Genomic DNA, 19683 nt, shown 5'->3' with positions numbered 1-19683 from the left:
TATTCTCACACACTTGCCCTGAATCAAATGCAACATCTCACACACACTCAATCTCACTCTCACACCAAGATTGAATACAGATAAAGCTCATACGTTTTTACAGATTACAGTTATATCAGTTTCTGATTTACGAGCTTCAATCTCTCACGTGGCAGGCCTGTGGTCTTTGAATGAATTTGATGATTTGAAGTTGAAGTGAGGGTTCCTAGCAGGTTAAGGTTTCTTATAGTTGAATAGTCAGGAGGTTTGTTCTCAGGCAAACTTTAAACTGGAACGGGTTATGTATTCTGGCTGCCTGTTGTCTCACAATTTATTTCCGAGTCTGGTTCACACACTGGCAGTACTGATGCTTCTGATGGCTCTGGTGGAACTGCCTGCACAGAGCTCCTAGCTGATTTTAAACATACAGAGAAAACATGGCTGTCTCCATGTGGCTTTTTGAAAGTTCAAGGTCTTTTCCCAGTTAAGGTGTGGTCATGTTAATTTCACATCCTGTGTTGTAGGTTAACACCTCTGAGGGTTTGAGACAGTCTCAGTGTTTTTGTTTTAGAATGACCCATTCAAATCAGATAATATCCCTTGATTGGTTTCAGGGAAGGGCATTGACTTATATTAGACTGGAATGTTCTTTTATTCCCTCTTGAGACAGGGGAGTGATTTCAATCTGCAAAAGAAGTCAGGTGACCTTGGGCGGCCATCTTTTCCAGCCCTTTTGTCCAATTTTTAAAAATATAAAATTAGATTGAAGTTCAGAATAATCATTCCGGTGCTGAGATGCCTCCGCCACATGAGCAAAAAAAAAGAAGAATTTTGATTTTTTTTTTTTTAATACAGCCTCTCTGTGAAGCAGGAAAAAAACGTACACATACACCCTTCACACATCCTGACAATCAAACAGTAATCCAATACTGCTGCAGTTTGTAACAGTCATCTTTTTCTTAAAATCCACAATTATGTGTTACCTAGTTGGGGGTTCATTAATATCTCAAGGTTTCGGGACCTTAACACCAACAGACATTTGATTCTCAATAAGGTTTGCTGTTAGGAACAGTTCAAGTTCCATGCTGGATCTGGGGAGAAGTCAGATCCTGCTTCAAATCCTGCTTCAAACAGGTCCTGCTTCAAAGCTTGCAGTATGTAAATTGTTCTGTTGCTTGATTGTCTTGCCTGCAGACTCCTTAACCTTTTAATGGTTGTTTCCACAAACCATAGGTCTGATAACTTGGGTTCTGGTCCATTGATGATTCTTATTTCTAGGGTGATGGTGTGTGGTATATTATTTTTAAATCCCTTTGAGGTGTCCGGTTTTCCCACTGCACTCTGTCCTCAGTGGGCTCAGAAGTTGAACTGTTGGATTTAGGTGGATTTAGATTTTGAACCTGATTCTCTGATTGTTTGGTGGATGATTCCATGTTAACTGCACTTGTACTTTCCTTGTGGCTTTCACAAGTGTTGTTCATCCTGGAGTATATTGACTTCCCTCTTTCTTTTACCCTGGGAATGGGTTTATCCCCAATCTGTCCCATGTCCTCTGGGACACTATTGTCCATAGATGACTAGCCAGCTTCCACTGCACTCCCCTGTGGCACTTCAGTGGGTGAGGCATCTCCCTCATTTTCTGTCTGCTGGTTTGTGGACTTTCTCTGTTCCTATTTAAATCCTGGAATAAGGTGTCTGCTAACCAGACCTCTGGTTTAGCCGCTTCATTCCTAAACTACATTTGAGTCTGGGCTTGGTACCTTCAAGGCTATATACATGGTTCTGACTGCAGCTCCCCCTGTTGATCTTTTGGGGAACCAACAGTTTTCTCTGTGCCCGGTCTTTCTGCATTGGAAACATGCAAAGGGGGTCCCAGCTCATTTACCTTCCAAATTCCTCCATTTAAAAGGTCGGGATTGCTGTACCCTGTCTTCTCCTTTTCTCTGTTCGATCTACCTCCATCTTATCTCCCCCTAGCTGGGTAGAAATTATCAGATCCAAATTTGTTTTGAGTTAGAGGTTTGTGGGTTAGTTTATATTCATCAGCTGTATTAGTTGCGTTGTTGCTCGAGATCAGTTTTAAGGCTGTATTGGAGGCAGTTTTTGATCACCTCCAGCAGTAATATTTATCTTAATCCCTTGTAGGTGAGGTCGATTTTTAGGGCTCGCACTGACTAGTCAAATGCTAGCTGTTTAATTCTCTCAAATTCAAAGAAAGTTTAAGTGAATTTTTTATGAGAGTTCCGGAATTGTTGGTGGTATGCCTCTGTTATGAGTTTGAGTTTTAGGGTAGCAGCCTTTGTCTGTCAATAATTGGCAAAACTATCAGCAGACAATAAAAATTAAACCTTGCAGGCTTTCCCCTTTAAGTGACCTTGCATCAGGAGACTTCACCTAACTTCCCAGGCCATTAAATTAATCTCCCAACTTCTCAAAGGCTGTAAAGGTTTCTACATCCCCCTTCAAACGCAGGCACCAGTCAGGAATACTTTAAGAAATCTAAACTTGTTTCAGAGCTAGGGTTATTTGAAATATCAGTGTGCACCCCCACCGCACTAGGTAAAGTCAAGTTCTCCCTGGCTGCTTCAATCTGTCTTAGTTTCTTATCTTTTTATGCCTGTAATTCTTCCTCCAGTTTCTTTAGCTGGAAAGTTCACTCCCTCCCTCTCCCCCTCCTCTCTCTTGGAATTCCTTCTCTCTCTTGGAATTCCCCCTCTGTCTTTTGTCCTTCTCTTTCTCTCTTCCTGAAATTCTCTGCCCTGCTCTTCTTTTGACTGAAATTCTAACTCTTGCCTCTGCTCCTCTAGGCAAATTTTGGTTAAGCTAACATAGTTTCTTTCAGGTTCCAGATCCTCTACCTGTTCTGAATCTGGAGTGAGGCCAAGATGTTCAGCAGGCATCTTTAAGACCTCAGGCTTTTGTGTTTTACAACAATAGTACTGAAGACTTGTGCTCCTGAACTTGCTGCACCCCTGAACTTGCTGCACCCCTAGCCAAGCTGTTCCAGTAAAGCCACAACACTGGCATCCACCCGGCTATGTGGAAAATTGCCCAGGTATATCCTGTACACAAAAAGCAGGACAAATGCAACCCGGCCAACTAGCGCTCCATCAGCCTAATCTTGATCATCAGTAAAGTAATGGAAGGGGTCATCAACAGTTCTATCAAGCAGCACTTGCTTAGCAATAACCTGCTCACTGATGCCCAGTTTGGGTTCCGCCAGGGCCACTCAGCTCCTGACCTCATTACAGCCTTGGTTCAAAAATGGACAAAAGAGCTCAACTCAACAGGTGAGGTGAGAGTGACTGCCCTCTACATCAAGGCTGCATTTGACCCAAGTGTAGCATCAAGAAGCCCTAGCAAACGAGTCAATGGAAATCAGGGTCATACTTAGCACAAGGGAAGATGGTTGTGGTTGTTGGAGTTCAGTCATCTCAGCCCCAGGACATCACTGCTGGAGTTCCTTAGGGTAGTGTCTTCAGCAAAACCATCTTCAGCTGCTTCATCAATGACCTTCCTTCCATGATAAGGTCAGAAGTCGGGATGTTCGCAGATGGTTGCACAATGTTCAGCACCATTCGCGAGTCCTCAAATACTGAAGCAGTCCATGTCCAAATGCAGCAAGACCTGGACAATATCCAGGCTTGGATTGACAAGTGGCAAGAAACATTTGTGCCACACAAGTGCCAGGCAATGACCATCTCCAACAAGAGAGAATCTAACCATTACTCCTTGACGTTCAGTGGCATTGCCGTCACTGAGTCCCCCACTATCAACATCCTGGGGTTACCATTGACAGAAACTGAACAGGACTAACCGTATAAAGACTATGGCTACAAGAGCAGGTCAGAGGCTAGGAATCCTGGGATGAGTTCCTCACCTCCTGACTTCCCAAAGCCTGTCCAGACAAGTCAGGTGTGTGATTGAATACTCCCCACTTGCTTGGATGAGTGCTGCTCTCACAACACTCAAGAAGCTTGACACCATCCAGGACAAAGCAGTCCACTTGATTGGCACCATATCCACAAACATTCACTCCCTCCACCACCGATGCAGCATGTACCATCTACAAGATGCACTGCAGGAATTCACCAAGGCTCTTTAGACAGCACCTTCCAAACTCAACCACTATCATCTAGAAGGACAAGGGCAACAGATAGATGGGAACACCATCACCTGGAAGTTCCCCTCCAAGTCACTCACCAACCTGACTTCAAAATATATCGCCGTTCCTTCACTATCACTGGGTCAAAATCTTGGAACTCCCTCCCTAATAGTACTGAGGGTGTACCTACAGCACATGGACTGCATCGGTTCAAGAAGGCAGCTCACCACCACCTCAAAGGCACTTAGGGATGGACAATAATCGCTGGCCCAGCCAGCGAAGCCCACATCCCGTGAATGAATAAAAAGAAATTAAGTTCTACCAGCTAAGCGATGTCTTTTAAATATTCTATCATTCAGGACGCTAATTTAGCGCTAAGTAATCCTGTTGCATGAACAATTACATCTTAACTTTTATCGTTAGTATTCGCAAAGCTTTCTGTTGTAATCCCTTTTGTTTTGTTTTTAAAAATATTGGCTACGTAACATTTCTCTTCTGCTTCCAAATTTCCTTTAAAGTTACTTTGGCTTGTTTGCTCCAATGGATTTAAATTGCGGATGCAGGCCCCGATTCTTTATTTCTTTATGTCCACAATCAGTATGTTTTGTATGTTTTTATTATCCTTGCAACATGCATTCCAATTAAATAATTCAGCAGCAAGCTTTGATGAGTTTAAAATAAATAAGGTTATTTATTCTCACACACGTACCCCAAGTTAAATCCAACATCACACACAAAGATTGGATGCAGGTAAAGGTCATGCACTTTTGCAGATTACAGTTATCTCAGTCTCTGATTTACGATCTTCGGTCCCCCCATGCAGCAGGCCTGTGCTCTTGTGAATGGATTTGATGATATAAAGTTGAAGTAGGCTTTACGGTTTCTTGTAGTCGAATAGCTCTCAGCCAAATTTTAAACTGGAACAGAATATGTATTCTGGCTGCTTTCTGAGTCTGGTTCACACACTGGCTGAGCTGATGCTTCTAATGGCTCTGGTGGAACACCCTGCACAGAGCTGCTAGCTGATTTTAAACAGGCAAGAAATCATGGCTGGCTCTATGTGGCTTTTCACAAGTTCAGAGTCTTTTCCAAATAAGCTGTAGTGTTCTTGTTAATTCTGCATCCTGTGTTGTGTGCTAACACCTCTGAGGGTTTGAGATATTAAATGCCTTTATTTTAGAATAACCCATTCAAATCAAATAATACCCCTTTGATTGGTTTCTGGGAAGGGCATCGACTTACATTAGACTGGAATGTTATTTGGTTCCTCTTGAGACAGAGGAGTGGTTCTAATCCACAAAAGAAGTCAGGTGACCTTGGGTAGCCATCTTTTCCAGCCTTTTTGTTCAGTTTTTTAAAATATGAAATTAGTTTGAAGCTCAGTATATGACATGCTGGTACTGGACATGACAGCAGCAAGTATGTGAAATGGTCAGTTGCAAACAAAGCAAATAGCTTACTGGTACCTGCTATGTTATGATCTTGGTGGAGACCAGTAACATGTTGATTTTTTCTTCTGGATATCCAAAAGCCCAGGTATTTACTAACAGGATAAAGCCACAAGTTTCAAAGTTTAAATCAAAAGAACTTTACTACACAAAAATCAAAGAACATGAATGCTAATAATCACACTCTATCTTAAAGTCAATTACATTAATGATATTAGAAGTACAACGAATGGCTTCTTAACCCAAATTTCCTTACACACCCATTTGACTTTCACCCCAAATAAAATCAAGCCAGATACTCATCAGAAATTGGAAGCTTAAACATTTAAACATTGGTCTGAGTACTGGTTCAAAGATTTGTACAAGGGTTGAGATTTATTGGGCTTTCCACTTACTTCCAGCAAGGTTTCCCTTCAACTCTCCTACAACAATCCCACAGTTCTAGACTCCCCATTCTACACGGACGTTGCTAACATCTTGTGCGTAGCCGCCTTGGGTCAGAACTCTCCTGATTCTAGTACTCTTTAACTCTGGAGTGTTGCATCTAAAACTCTCTATCCTCGCGTTGACCCTGTTTTTCTGTTCTTTATCTCCCAGGCTGCTTGGTCACATGATTATTTACTAGAGGCCAGCTGTTTTTTATAAGAAATCTTCTTTCAGAGAAATCTAGTTCTTAAAGGAACAACCACTTCAACATAAAACGTACGCTTTTCTCTGAAAGCACATTGGCCATCATAGCTGCTACATGTACAAATTATTTGGGAGCAGAGTTTTGTGCACTTGTGAACAGACCATTCTGAACACAGGTCTTTTTCAAAAAAATATATAATGCCTTAACCATAGTTGATTTTGGACTGAGCATCTTACCGACAGCTGAATGGGAGACTTTATATTGCTTTTAACAGGCATTTGAAAAAAACTGTAATAAAAACAGAAAATGCTGGAAATACTCAGCAGGTCTGACAGTATCTGTGGACAGAGAAACAGAGTTAACGTTTCAGGGCAAGGACCTTTCTTCAGGACAGGTCCTTGACGAGAAACATTAACTCTGTTTCTCTTTCCACAGATTCTGCCAGACCTGCTGAGTATGTCCAGCATTTTCTGTTTTTATTTCCGATTTCATCCACAGTATTTTCCTTTATAGTGACACAAAACTGTAAGTTGTTTTCATGTCAGCCATTTTATATTTAAAATTCCAATCGGATTTTGTTAAAACACCATATCATCCAGAACTGTGTAAACTGAGATTCAATTGATATGATAGGTAGCCAACATAAAAACTTCCATGGCATGTGCTAATGATGTTCCAAGGTCCATCTGCCAGTGGGTGCTAAAATGCAACCTAAGATAGGAATCCTTGTTGTGTATTTTGTTTCCATTTCAAAATCAAACTAGGAACTTTATGTTCACACCATGATGAGCAGACTTGCTTAAGTTAGTGATTTTACTGTGTGCTAGAAGCCAATGTACATATGTCAGCTGTTCTTTTAAATCCATGCTGTGCAATAACAGGTAATGGTACTGGCATTCTATCAAATTATTCTGTATCTGTTAGTATGTGAAAACTGCTGTCAAGTTTATTATCAAATAAGTAAGATATTTATTGTTTTTCAATTCTCACATCCTGATTAAATCCATCTAGTTTGTTGGAAAGATGAACCATGCATACTTTTTGCCTATGCCCCACTTACCCATTACCTTTGGCCTCCAGCCTCTCAATGCCCTAAATTTAAAATTCTCACTCCAGTGTTTAAAGCCTTTTGTGGTTTACCTTGTCTGTGTAACCTCTTCTGGTTCTACAATCACAGCGACACCCCTACACTACAAACTCCCTGTTCCTTGGACTTTGGCCTTTTGTATGTACCATCTCCCCTAGCTCTATCATAGGCGGCCCTGTCTTCAGCCGCCTAGGCAGTACGTGTGGAATTCTCTCCCTAAATTCCTCTCCCCCTTCAAGACCCTCCTTAAAACCCACATCTTCAATCATTCTTTTGGTCGTCTCTCCTCATATCTTTTAGCCGCACATGCATTTTGTCCTCATGACTCTGTGAAATGTCTTTGGACAATTTTCCTATTAGTGAAAATTGTTGTACATATCATTAGATCACTGCCATAGAATATCTTCTGTATATAATAAATTATTCCATAATGGTTCTAATAATTTTGAGACTTTGGTTTGAGTACCTTGTTGTGACAAGATCTTCACTTCCCCATGACAGAATGAAGGTTGTGTGAAACTTAAATGGCTGGGGAAAATTAACCAAACTATTAACTTATTTAAGGGGAAGTGATGGTCAGAGGAAGTACATATTGTTTTAAGTAGTCCACTGTTTTAGAAGAGATAAAAAATACTTATAAGTAATTATGTGTACTGTTTTACAAAATATTAATTTTATTATCACCATGGAAACCTTTGAGTTGGGCCCTAATCCTTGCTAGACCACTCTTGACCTCTTTGACCTGGAGTATCCCAGATAATCTGTATTTAAAATGCTGGGCCTACAACTTCAGACCAGCCTGGGAGTCTATCTATAGCCAAAGGAAACTATGCTAATAGTTGGGGATGCAGAATATTCCCCTGGACTTTATCTTGTCTTTGTTATTATTTATCTTTCAGACCCTTCGCCACCAACTCCAGTAGCAAAGACAAGCAGTGTTATTGAAGCAATGATTCTGCAGGTAAAACAACCACAAGCCCAACAGCAGCAGCAAGGTTCTCCGCAGCAAACTGCTCAGAGTAAAAAGCCACTGCCACCACCACTGCCTCCACAGCCACCACTTCGCATTTCACAGCAGAAATCAACAACCAGGTAATAGATTTTTCATATCGGTAGCTTGCAACTAGAATCTTTCAAATATACAAACAGTCACTTGGTAGTACAGACTTTGAATATTGCTGAAAAGAGAAACATGTTGCCGAAGCTTTTCGTTTTGCACTCATCAAATGAATATTCGCATTTGCCCTGCTGAGTGCAAGACAAAAAGCTTCAGCAGCACATCTCTTTTCAGTAATATTCAAGTGCTGTCGTCTTTATTTAGTTTCAATATTAACAGTGTACATATATAACTAAATTATGATGAATGGTATTACATTTCTTTGACGATGGCTGGATTGTGGTGGCAAAACCTTTGGTAATATTTGAAAGTTGCATGGAAGTGTTATATATTTTTCTAGATGGATCAGCTGCAAACAAATAGCTTTCCTCATCTATAATTATCTTGTGATCTCCATGTGAATTTCTTCATTGTTCCATTCTTGATTTGGACTAGAAATTTTTTAATCAATAACTCAGTCTGCATCCTCTTCTATTTTGTAACACTCTCTTTCTCCCCACTCGGATCAAAAATCCACAGTAGTTATGGCTGGAAAATATATGGGAACTAAAAATGGAAATCTGCAGAGAAGTATTTATATTTTAAGTTATCAGTTATAGTGAATTTCATTATTCTTAGTCATAGCATATTTTCTGTAAATAACAAATCATTCACTTCTGGTTATATGAATTTTAAAAAACACTGGCCATCTTGCTGGCATAAGGTCCCCAATTCCTCAGCTTGGATGCGACTATTTGAAGTGAATCGGCTGGAGCAGATTGACCCAAAGTAATTACAGGAAATAGTTAATGTATCATGATGGAATAAGTTTTTATGCTAATTTTAGAATGTCTTTGTCATCTGTTCACAGTTCGGATCGAACATCTGCAGTTAAAAGAACATCTACAGTACCTGGAACTGTACAATCACTGCAGTCAGGTGAATAAACAGTTTTTAAATCAGCAACTCAACATTGCTGATGGAGGGTTCTACAAATGAGATGTAGCTGCAGTGAAAGTAAACTACATGGTTATAATTTCCTGTTTTCAGTTATCTAAACTCCCTTTGTTTAGGGTATCTCAATTTCTTTGTGCCTCATTTTGTTCACTTTTTGTGCCTGACAAGGAAACTGTAAATTAATCTACCTCATGAGTGCAAGTAGTTTCACATTTTTATAAATTTATTTGCAATTTTTTTCCAAGTTGAAAAAAATAGGATCATTAATCCGTTGTTATAAGACTTTGAGTCATCTGAGAATACTTTATGTTGTTTTTCCATATGCTGTGACGACATATATTTAAAAAGAGTTGAAAATTCCCAAACCGTCCAATTTCTTCACTATTTTCCCTGAAGGCTTATGCTTGGTTGGTGGTGCATATGGAGCTATGCCAAGTGCATGCCCATGTTTTAATATCTGAGGCTCTGTGGTGAACGTTGGCAGGCACTTCAACCTACTTTAATGCAGGCTCTTTACCCTACTTTAATCCATGCCCTGCAAATCCATATACCTGGTTTAGTGGCAGCACTCTCACCTCTGAGTCACATTATGGATTTGAACCCCAATCCAGACTTGGAACAAATAACTAGGTTGATACTTCAGTGCAGTACTGAGGGAATGCTGCACTGTGAGGTAGCATAATTCAGCTGAGGCGTTAAACCACCCTCTCAATTTGACATGAAAGATCCTCTGGCATTATTCAGTGATGAACATGGAAGTTCTTCCAGTGTTTTGGCCAACATATATCCTCAACCAACACCAGAAAAATAAAATTATCTTGTATTAATTACTGTTTGTGGGATCTTTCTGTGTGCAGACTGTCACATTGTCCTACATTGTGATACCGACTACATTGCAAACATAGTTGTAAAACACTTTGGGACCCTGAGGTGGTGAAAGGTACTATAAAAAATACAAGTTTGTTATAGACTCTTGCCAGAAAGCTTAAATAGGAAAAAATAAAATTGTTTCAAACTTACTAAAATTATTGTTCAACATGTCACTGAAAGTTGCTATTTGTTCATGCTGCAATAGGAGATGCTTTTCTGGGGCCTGACGCTGCACCAAAAAAACCAGGACATGCACCTAATTCTGCAAATCTCAACAAAACTCCTGCACCAATGCCACGAAAGTCTCAAATGGTATGGATGTATTGGACAACCACTAAAAAACAAAAATTGCTTGGATTCTTTAAAACTTCAAAAGCATTGGTTTCTTTCGAGTCAAACTTGCTCTTTTAAAAAGAAGCACACTTACCTTTTTAAACGCAGTATCGAATTAATTTTGAGTAAGCTACTTTAGTTGTTGAATTTTTAATACTGCACTGCCTGTCAGTGAAAATGGAATGGCTTATTAAACAACTGTCATTATTTTGTTTAAGTAACTTTCTTAGAATTCACACATACATGTCAGTTTTGTCTTCTATCTCATTTTTACTTGTGTTCAACCCACAGAGACCATAATCAAGATTTTTAATGTTACAAGTTACTTAAAATCCTGCTGAAACCCATCACTGACAATTGAAAGAATAGATTAGGGTTAGTCTGAAAAGGTGTATTTGTTAGTAGAAGAAAATCTGAACTGGAGAATGTAATTTTAAGTGTAGCTTTATATAAAGTCATGGAAGAAACTACCCTCAAATGTGAATGTAAGTTAAATCGATACAAGTTATACAGCAGAGACAAATGATTCATCTACACCAGCCTTTGTCGCAGAAGATGATACAGTTGACTGAAGCAGTCTGGCTAGATCAGAACTGATAAAAGCGGAGTGAGTGAATTATTCACCCCCATCATCAATGCAAAGCTGATTGATGGGAATGCATTGCTTATTGTATTTGTTATATGCTGGCTTGGCACATTCTCTTTAACATTTGGAATATTCACCATTATTGAAGTTGTACCATTGTGCATTCTCGTTATATAATGAGAATTATGCTGTGTGTACAGACATATGAATGTTTGTTTAAAGAATGTCAGATCTTAAAGAAGTGTAAGTTTTTTTAGGTAGTCAATTATTCAATTCAATCTGGAGTATTCATAATTTTATTTATAACTGTGGCCTGCTTTATTCAGTGATACCTTGTTTGTTTTCTGTTATTTTAGTTGAAATCAAAACCAAGACGTGTGAAAGCAATTTATAATTGTAGTGCAGATAACCCCGATGAGCTCACTTTCTCAGAGGGTGAGATTATTATTGTTGATGGTGAGGAAGATCCAGAATGGTGGGTAAGTTGGTGTGCAAGATTTTGATAACATTGTTAAGATTATTTTAAAGAGTCACAAAATCACTTTCTAACTGACATGGACAAACAGTTCATCGCCCTTCCATTAAAATACCATTTACGTGAGATACCATAGATTGTGGGTGAATAAGTCAACCCAGCGTATGAGCCCATTTTTTCTGCACCAAAAATCATGCTTTTGCATATACTCAGTGTATAAGTCGACCCCCTCTTCAGCTACAAAATGGTAAACAGTGTCCCAAAACCACAGGATCAAGTCCGTTCAGGATTTTGGATCTTGGGGGGGATTCTATGCGGGTTGGGCAGATTGGGCTGAGCCGGGTCGGGTGCTGTTGAGGGTCCTTTGAGCATGGGTAAAGACTAGTGCATGAAGCTGATAACTACCACCTCACCAATGCAGCATCTAGCCGAACAAGCCAGTAGGTTATTTTACTCATCTAATAAGAATTAAAATTCATGCATGGCAGCTTATAAAAATGTCCAGTTTTTGGGCATCTCCTGTTTTCGGATAGCCGGATTTGAAACGCTGTACCTGCACTCTTTGTAGTTGGCCCCAATTTGTCACCCCAGAAATGCATATTTTACTTACCTTATACTGAAAATCGGTACATGGGATCAAGCAGGAAATATGTTGCAAAGAAGATGCACAGCAGAGTAGACAATGCATGGCCTGGCCAGTGACGAACAGAAATGGGTCCTCCACTAAAACGACTGAAGTACGAAACTACCCCTTTCATGCTAAAAACTGTAATGTTTGCCAACTTGTCATATAACTGTACTGCAGTAAGGGAATTCGGTGTTAATGAAATACTGGTGCGAGAATGGAAGAAGAAATCTGCTCTCAAGAAGATACCCAAGACCAAATGCGCCATCAGATCAGGGACCAGCCACTGGCTTGATCTTGAGAAGCATGTATCTGAATGAGTTGTCTAAAATTGTCAGAATGGTTACATTGTCACCAGAAATGCAATGCGCATGTACACACTCAAGTGGGCCAAATCAGACCCCGAGTCCAGCAAAGATTTCAGACTTACAGCTAGTTATGTAGCCGTTTTATGGAATGTTTTTATGGAACAGTTTAGTGTTGCGGGAGAAGACCAAGATTGCTCAGAGTCTGCCAAAACTATCAGTTTCCAGCAATTCATAAAACAGTGGAAAAAACAAGAGTACCCATAAGTCACAGCTGCAACGTGGATAAAAATGCCCATTAATTCCAACGCACCCAGCAGCCAAACTGTGTACTAGAAATTTTCAAAAACAGTTCTAGTGAAAACAAAAGAGCAAGAGAAGAGAAGATGCACAGTGGTACTGGCCTGCATGGTTGGCAGAACAAAATTAAAACCTATGGTAATTTTCAAACGTTAAACCATACCGAACATTAAGTTCCCAGCAGGAGTTTTTGTGCATGTCCATGACAACGGTTCGATGGATGAGGATGGAGTGAAGTTATGGGTCGATAATATATAGGATAGGCATCCCAATGGCCTATGTAAAGAAAACAGCTTATGTCGTGAAAGTATAATAATTCTCATAATATTATTGTGATTTATTGTAAAAGTAGGTTAATAGTGGGCTTAGATAGCTTCTCTGTGTGGGATGTAATTGAATTGGAGACAGCTGGTCTGGAGGCTTTTGATTCATCAAAAGAAGCTAGGTTTGAAATACTAAATACGTAAACATGGCTGAAGTTTTAGAAGGTGAAGTTAGGAGAATTTGCATTTTTAGATAAATCAGGGTGGTTTGAATTTCAAAGAGATGGTAGCACATTACACCTAGCGAGAGAAGCTGGGCAAAGCAATGTGTTTATTTTTCCCAAAGGTTACTGATATTATTAGCATCATGAAAATATTTATATTATGAGAAAGGTAAAGTTTCAAAAATATATGGGAACAATGGAATTTGCATTAAAAGGGGGAAACATGTTTAAAGGAGGGAGGCTATGTGTCAGAGGGGAAGGCATTGTAATATCTACCAGAAGTGTGAAAAGCCTCCAGTAGTTGTGCATTAAGCTGCTGTCTACGGAAATCGAAGCTGGGAAAAGCCACTTTAAATTCTACTGTCCAGGGTATTGTGTTTGACTTGCCTGGATTTGTTTAAATCTACTTTTTACTGTTGCATTAACGGGGGTGTAACTAGAAGCCAGATTAAGTAGTGGTTTTAGGAGTTATTATAGTAGTAATTTGTAGACCTATATGTGATTAAAACCTTTTTTATTAATAAATGTTTAATTTAGTTTTGTAAAAATCTCGAGTCTTGCTGGACTTATTACTACTGAATTCAAGGCATGCAGCTTGAAATAAAATACAAATTTCAAAATCGTTGTGACCATTGGAAGAATTCCCCCCCACCGCCCCCCCTCCACCGTCAGGGGCGAAGTGCAGGAGCAGGCAAATGCAGGTGCACCTCTGATCGCCATTTTACATGCCAATTAAGGCCCGCCCAACGTAACATCCTCCAGGAAGCGCTATGCGCTCTCTGTGCAAGCGGGGAGGGGAAATTCCCTCAGCCGAGAGTGCGCTCTTTCGCGCATGTGCGCGAGAGAGCGTGCTCATCTCCCTGAGGCTAAGTGCTGCCTCAGGGAGATCGGCGCCAAATTTAAAAATGGTCAATGTACAAAAATAAAATTTCCCTGACATGCCCCGTCATGTGACACTGTCACATGAGTTGGGACATGTCCATCGCTTTTAATCAAACTTTTATTAAATTTTTAAAAACCCTCATGGAACCTCATCCCGCCCGTGGATGAGGTTCCATACTTTTTCTGAAGCCTGCCAAGGCTCCCGGCCTGCCCGGCAACCTTAAGGTTGGACGGGCAGGTCCATTAATTACTTGAATTAGTTTTTAAATGGACTCAATAGGCCGTTGACAAGTCGGCGGGCACAAAGCTGATTCGGCTGCGCCCCTGCCAACCTAAAAATTGAAATGATATGGGATGACGTTGCGAGTTCCGCCTGATGTCATCCCGCGTCATTTTACGCGTCGACGAGTGGGCCCTGCCCCCCGCTTGCCGACATCAATATCCTGGTCCATGTTTCCCTCGTGGATTTGATCCGCCTGGCACACATCATCTGCTATGTCATAACACTTATTTGTGTGGGACATGTTCAGATTCCATATAACTGATGAGATCAGGATATGCCTGCAAAGAAATAACACCTACGTTGTAGTTATATCAGGGGGTCTAACATCTATAATTCAACCTTTTGGATGTATGCCTCAACAAGCCATTCAGGATCATGTTTGTATCAAATGGAATAGGTGGATGGTTGATACGGAGAAAACCTTCAGAAAGAGTGGAAATATACATGCAGCCCCACTTGATGTTTTGTGTGGTTTCATTATCAAATCATGAGATGCTATTAGTGCACCAAGTGTCATCAGATCATTTTTTAAAAAATGCTGACTATCCAATTCAGTGGATGGAGAGGGAGATGATTTGTTGCAGGGAGATGATTCTGAAAGTGAAAGCACAAAATCTGACCCAGACTGGAATCCTTATGATGATGCCATAGTCAAAGTGACTCGGAATGAATTGGATGAACTCTTGTTGGATGCTGATGGGAATGAATTTGACAGTTTTAAAACGTTTTGATTGTAGTTAAAGGCATCATTGTACAATTGATTATTTCAATAAACCATACCACATTAATTTGATATGAATTACCGGTGGTGTTTTTGTTACATTTCAAAATGGTGACCACCACACCAGCTGTTCACATCTTATACTCTATGGATAAGTCGATTCCTGTTTTTTTTTGAAGGGTTTTTGGAGTCTTCAAAGATCAACTTACACACTACGATCTACGGGGTAATTGCAATATAAAATGTCGGCCTCACTTTCATTTCAGGAGACTAATGTATCTTCAAAACCCGAGGAGAGGTTTGCTCAGCTAACATGGGGGCTAAGAAGGGAAGCTGGGTGGTCAGCAGTTTGGTGGAATTAGGATCAAGGGAGCAAGAAATGGGTCTCATAGGCGAGATGAGCTCAGGCCATTAGGTGAGATAAAACTAAAGAAAGAAATGCAAATTCAGGGCTCGGGCAAGTGGGGGCGCGGGGGTGTCCTTTGGGAAGCTTGGCCTGGTGGACAAGATAGGGAAGCAGCAGAATGGATGGTCTCAATCTTAATGACAAAGAAGTCCTGGAACTCCTTGCACTTGTTAGAGTTCAGGGTGGATGAGACAGGGGAGAGGGGTTTGAGAAAATGGTTTGTGGTGCAGAAAAGAAGCCATGGTTATCTTTGCATTCCAGGATGATCTTGGAAAGGTGACCAATTTTGGCAGAGGAGAGCTGGACCCAATAGTGCTTTGTGATTCAGCCAGATCTGGCTATGTATGACTAAACCAGTTGTCAACCATAAATGTTCAAGTACCTTAGATTTAGGGGAGCAGAGATGAGTCTGTACTATGTTTGAACTCCATTAAATTGAATGATCTCAGCTAAGATCTCTTCAGGCATGCTTTCTGAGGTGGTGGATAATCTTGCTGAATGAGGAGAGTTGTATTTTTTTTGTTGAGGAAGTGGAGGAACTGAAGACAAATGATTTGGATAAAGAGAAGAAATGAGTTATGATCTCTAATATAACCTTATAATCTCTATATTGTAGGACTAGGTACTGCAATGTCATTGGACATCTGTAAATAGCTGCATAATTTGAATGATTTGCAATCCGGTATTAATCTGTAATATGTATTGGACTAGACCTTTCATGCAAGTTCTTTAACAAAAGCAATGATACAATGTGTACATACTTGCTGAGAAACTTGCGCCAAGGATTGGTAGGGCATTTGTAGTTAGGATATGAAATAAAATTTGAATAATGCACCTCCAAACAAGTTTACATGTGTGCATTTTTTAATGGATATCAAGACTTCACTAATTTTCATGGTTCATTTTCAATGACATTACAATACCTTGATTAGATTCTAAACTTGGAATTTACTGCTTGATATTGGTTTAACACCAGTGATAATCCGGGGGAAAATGCAGTGATTGTACAAAGACAGTTATTGTTTAGGGGGAGACAGCGGCATAGTGGTAATGTCACTGGACTAGTAATGCAAAGGGCCAGGCTAATGCTCTGGGGACACGGGTTCAAATGAATAATAAATTCAACTAATAAAATCTGGAAATGAAAGCTACATGTGACTCCAGATGCAAGGAAATGTCGTTGACTTTTAACTGCCCTCTGAAATGGCCAAGCGAGTCGCTCAGTTCAAGGACAATTAAGGGTGGGCAACAAAAGCTAGCCTTGCTCATTATGCCCACATTCCATGAAAGAATACATTTAAAAAAAATTATCTTGAGCACGATGTTCTCTGAATATACTGAACTATTTATTTTTTTGTAGATTGGCCATATTGAAGGAGACCCGAAGCGAAGGGGTGTATTCCCTGTGACATTTGTGCACTTCATTGCTGACTGAGCTTCCTTTAAGAAGTTGAGAAAAAGCAATTTGGAGAATGGTACCATATATCAGATGACAAGGAAAACATGTGTGTTCAACTCGATAGACAAATCACTAATTAGCTGGAAGATGTTATAAGTAACTAGTTCTTAAATATGTATTCTTGTTAAACTATTTGCACTTTCAGTACAACTGGAGATTCGTTATAAATTGTGGACTTTTCATTTCTGTCGATTTGCTATGGTGCATGTAGGTACTTGGTAATAGAATGCTAATTGTTCATGAATAATGACTATCTTATGTCACTGTCAAAAACATGCTGAAAATCAAAATATATTGCAAATATGTAGCATTAACAATGGAACAAAGCTGGAGAACACTAGTACTGATCAAAACTATGATACAAATTCCATAAATCAGGTAATGAACTTAGTAAGCATGCTTTTGGGTGAACTTCATAACTTAAAGCCTTAAAATACTACTATGAATCTAAGAATTCCACTGTTTCCACGTTGACTTTTATTTAAATGTTGTAATTTCCATTATAAATTACATTTCCCCAATTTCCTTCATGAACACAGGACCCTTGTATTGTAAATATTAATATTTTCAAAAGGCAGCTAATGAACAGCATTAGTATCCCCAATAGCTGTTCTTCAGAAGAGGGAAAGTTAGTGACAGAAATTCAGATCTGGTTATTAAGGGGTCCTCTTTGCATTTTGTAGTCATGGTGCTTTGTTGCATTAAACGGTTAAACAAAGTAGTGTTTAAAAAGCTAAATCAGTTTGCAAAAATATTCCAAATTTGTTGCAGACTTTTTTTTTAAAGTTCTGCACAGAATTGTTGATTCTTTTTATTACTAAGAACAGAACTTCAAACAACTGTTTATTAAGAAAAATAAATTAAAAATGGTACACAGCGCAAATCATTTGTAGTAAACTTTCATCTCAAATACTTTTTTGCAATGATCTTATTGGCCTGTTAATGGAAAACTATTCTTTTAAAGTCTTAGATCTGTTACGTAAGCATTTTTAAAAAAAAAGGTGTCAGTCTGGCTTCCAATGCATAAGAATGAAAATTTGAAAAACCTTTTGAGTTAGCAGTAAATTTAAAAATTGTAGCCTCTCACTTTTAACTAAATTTGGCTGTAATTATTGTCTAAAAAGAGTTTAACTCTTGTATGCAATGTGAATTAATACTGAAGATGTTGACATCATTCAGGATGATTATTGCTTTCAATGAATGACTAAAAGGACCATAAAAATCTCGACAGGATAACTGGTGCCATCTACTGTCATCATCTGTGAGTGGTACTTAGAGCTGAAAAAAAATCCTGTTTGAGGCATGATGTAAAATGGATCACAAGCTAGGTGTTTGTTGCAGAGCAACTGTATATATTTATATATATATATACATATATATATATATTGTAAATGTTAAATCCTATAATACTTCTGCATTTCATTGCATTGATTTGATAGAGCATGTGTAATGTATTGTACATCCCAGTTTAACATTGGAGTTAATCCAGAAATGTAATAAACAATTATTAAGGCATAGCCTGCTTCAGCAATACAGGTTTTTTGTACAGATTTTGAAGATGAGGCCTAATGAATTCACTATTTGTGAAGGAATAGTGAGCATCTGATGAAATACTGTACAAAATCTGAAGTTCTAAAATACATGTATTTAAATATCCATCCATCCGCATCAAGGCTGCTATAATTATTAACAATCAATTTGTTAATCAGTAGATTTGGTATAGATCAATTCCATTCTATTAAAGTCTAAATTTGAGAGATCCAAGTATCCATTTAATTGCCCATGAAAACTCTTCTGTTCTGATTTAGAAGATGGGACTAAAGTGTCATGTTGTGCACTTCTGGGACTAAACTATCTAATTTTTTTTAAGTTAAAATGGTTTAAGGATGAAGATAAAACTTTTTTTTAATGTACTGCAATTTGAAATGGGATTAGTTCAAAGAATTGACTTGACCCAGATGAGGAAAACAGGAAAAAGTACTATGCACTTACATAGAATCCCAGCAGATGATCCCTACCAGCATGTCCTTGTCAATTTTGTTCTACAAAAATATTCAGTCTCTAATAATAAAGTACCATCTACTTTTAAATACTTCTGCAAAGCTTTATATCTGTAGGTTAAAATAAATCAGTAAAATTTAATTCATGTGCTGAATTTTCAACTGAGTCAATAAATAGTTTCCAGGCTGGGAATGAGTTTGTATGAGTTTTTTGTTGTGTGCATTTGGGTGAGGAACTACATCAGCTGCTCTGAAATTACGGTGAGTGCTGGATTAATTTCTTAGCCACATGAGATTACTTCATTATTTAACACCAACATATAAGTAACTCTCATTTGTATGTTTATTGATTTTCAAAATATTTTTAAAAATCATAGTTTGCCTTTGTTTTTTTTTACAAACTGCCTTGGAACTCGAACAGTATAGACAAAAAAATTGTTGCCAAACCTTTCACTTTCTATCGATTTTTTTTCCCCATCCTAAAGCATTGACACATTTCTGGGGTATAGCTTCCTATTCACTAAAGGCATTCTCAGTAGGTGAACCATTGTTCACGTATGAGCCAGGACATTGTTGGCAGGCTATTTAACCTTTGATACCACAATTGACATTGTTCTCATTTGATGTCTACACATATAATTTCACCGG

At 38.9% G+C, this 19683-nt stretch overlaps 1 protein-coding gene across 2 annotated transcripts in view; it reads left to right on the top strand.

Annotated features, from left to right (window-relative positions):
• The window catches only part of asap2a (ArfGAP with SH3 domain, ankyrin repeat and PH domain 2a), a 211086-nt gene extending 193530 nt beyond the window's left edge, over positions 1–17556 (top strand). For both annotated transcript variants that reach the window (XM_078541632.1, XM_078541631.1), the window contains exons 24-28: positions 8150–8342; positions 9218–9285; positions 10379–10485; positions 11449–11571; positions 16937–17556. In XM_078541632.1, the coding sequence (XP_078397758.1) occupies positions 8150–8342; positions 9218–9285; positions 10379–10485; positions 11449–11571; positions 16937–17011 (566 nt within the window). In that variant the 3' untranslated portion in view covers positions 17012–17556. The remainder of the gene's footprint in view (positions 1–8149; positions 8343–9217; positions 9286–10378; positions 10486–11448; positions 11572–16936) is intronic.
• The last annotated feature ends 2127 nt before the right edge of the window (positions 17557–19683 follow it).

This window comes from Cetorhinus maximus, chromosome 5, assembly GCF_964194155.1.
Source record: "Cetorhinus maximus chromosome 5, sCetMax3.hap1.1, whole genome shotgun sequence".
NCBI classification, from domain to species: Eukaryota; Metazoa; Chordata; class Chondrichthyes; order Lamniformes; family Cetorhinidae; genus Cetorhinus; species Cetorhinus maximus.
Note: the sequence above shows the minus strand (reverse complement) of the source record. Positions and strands in the feature narration are given on the sequence as shown.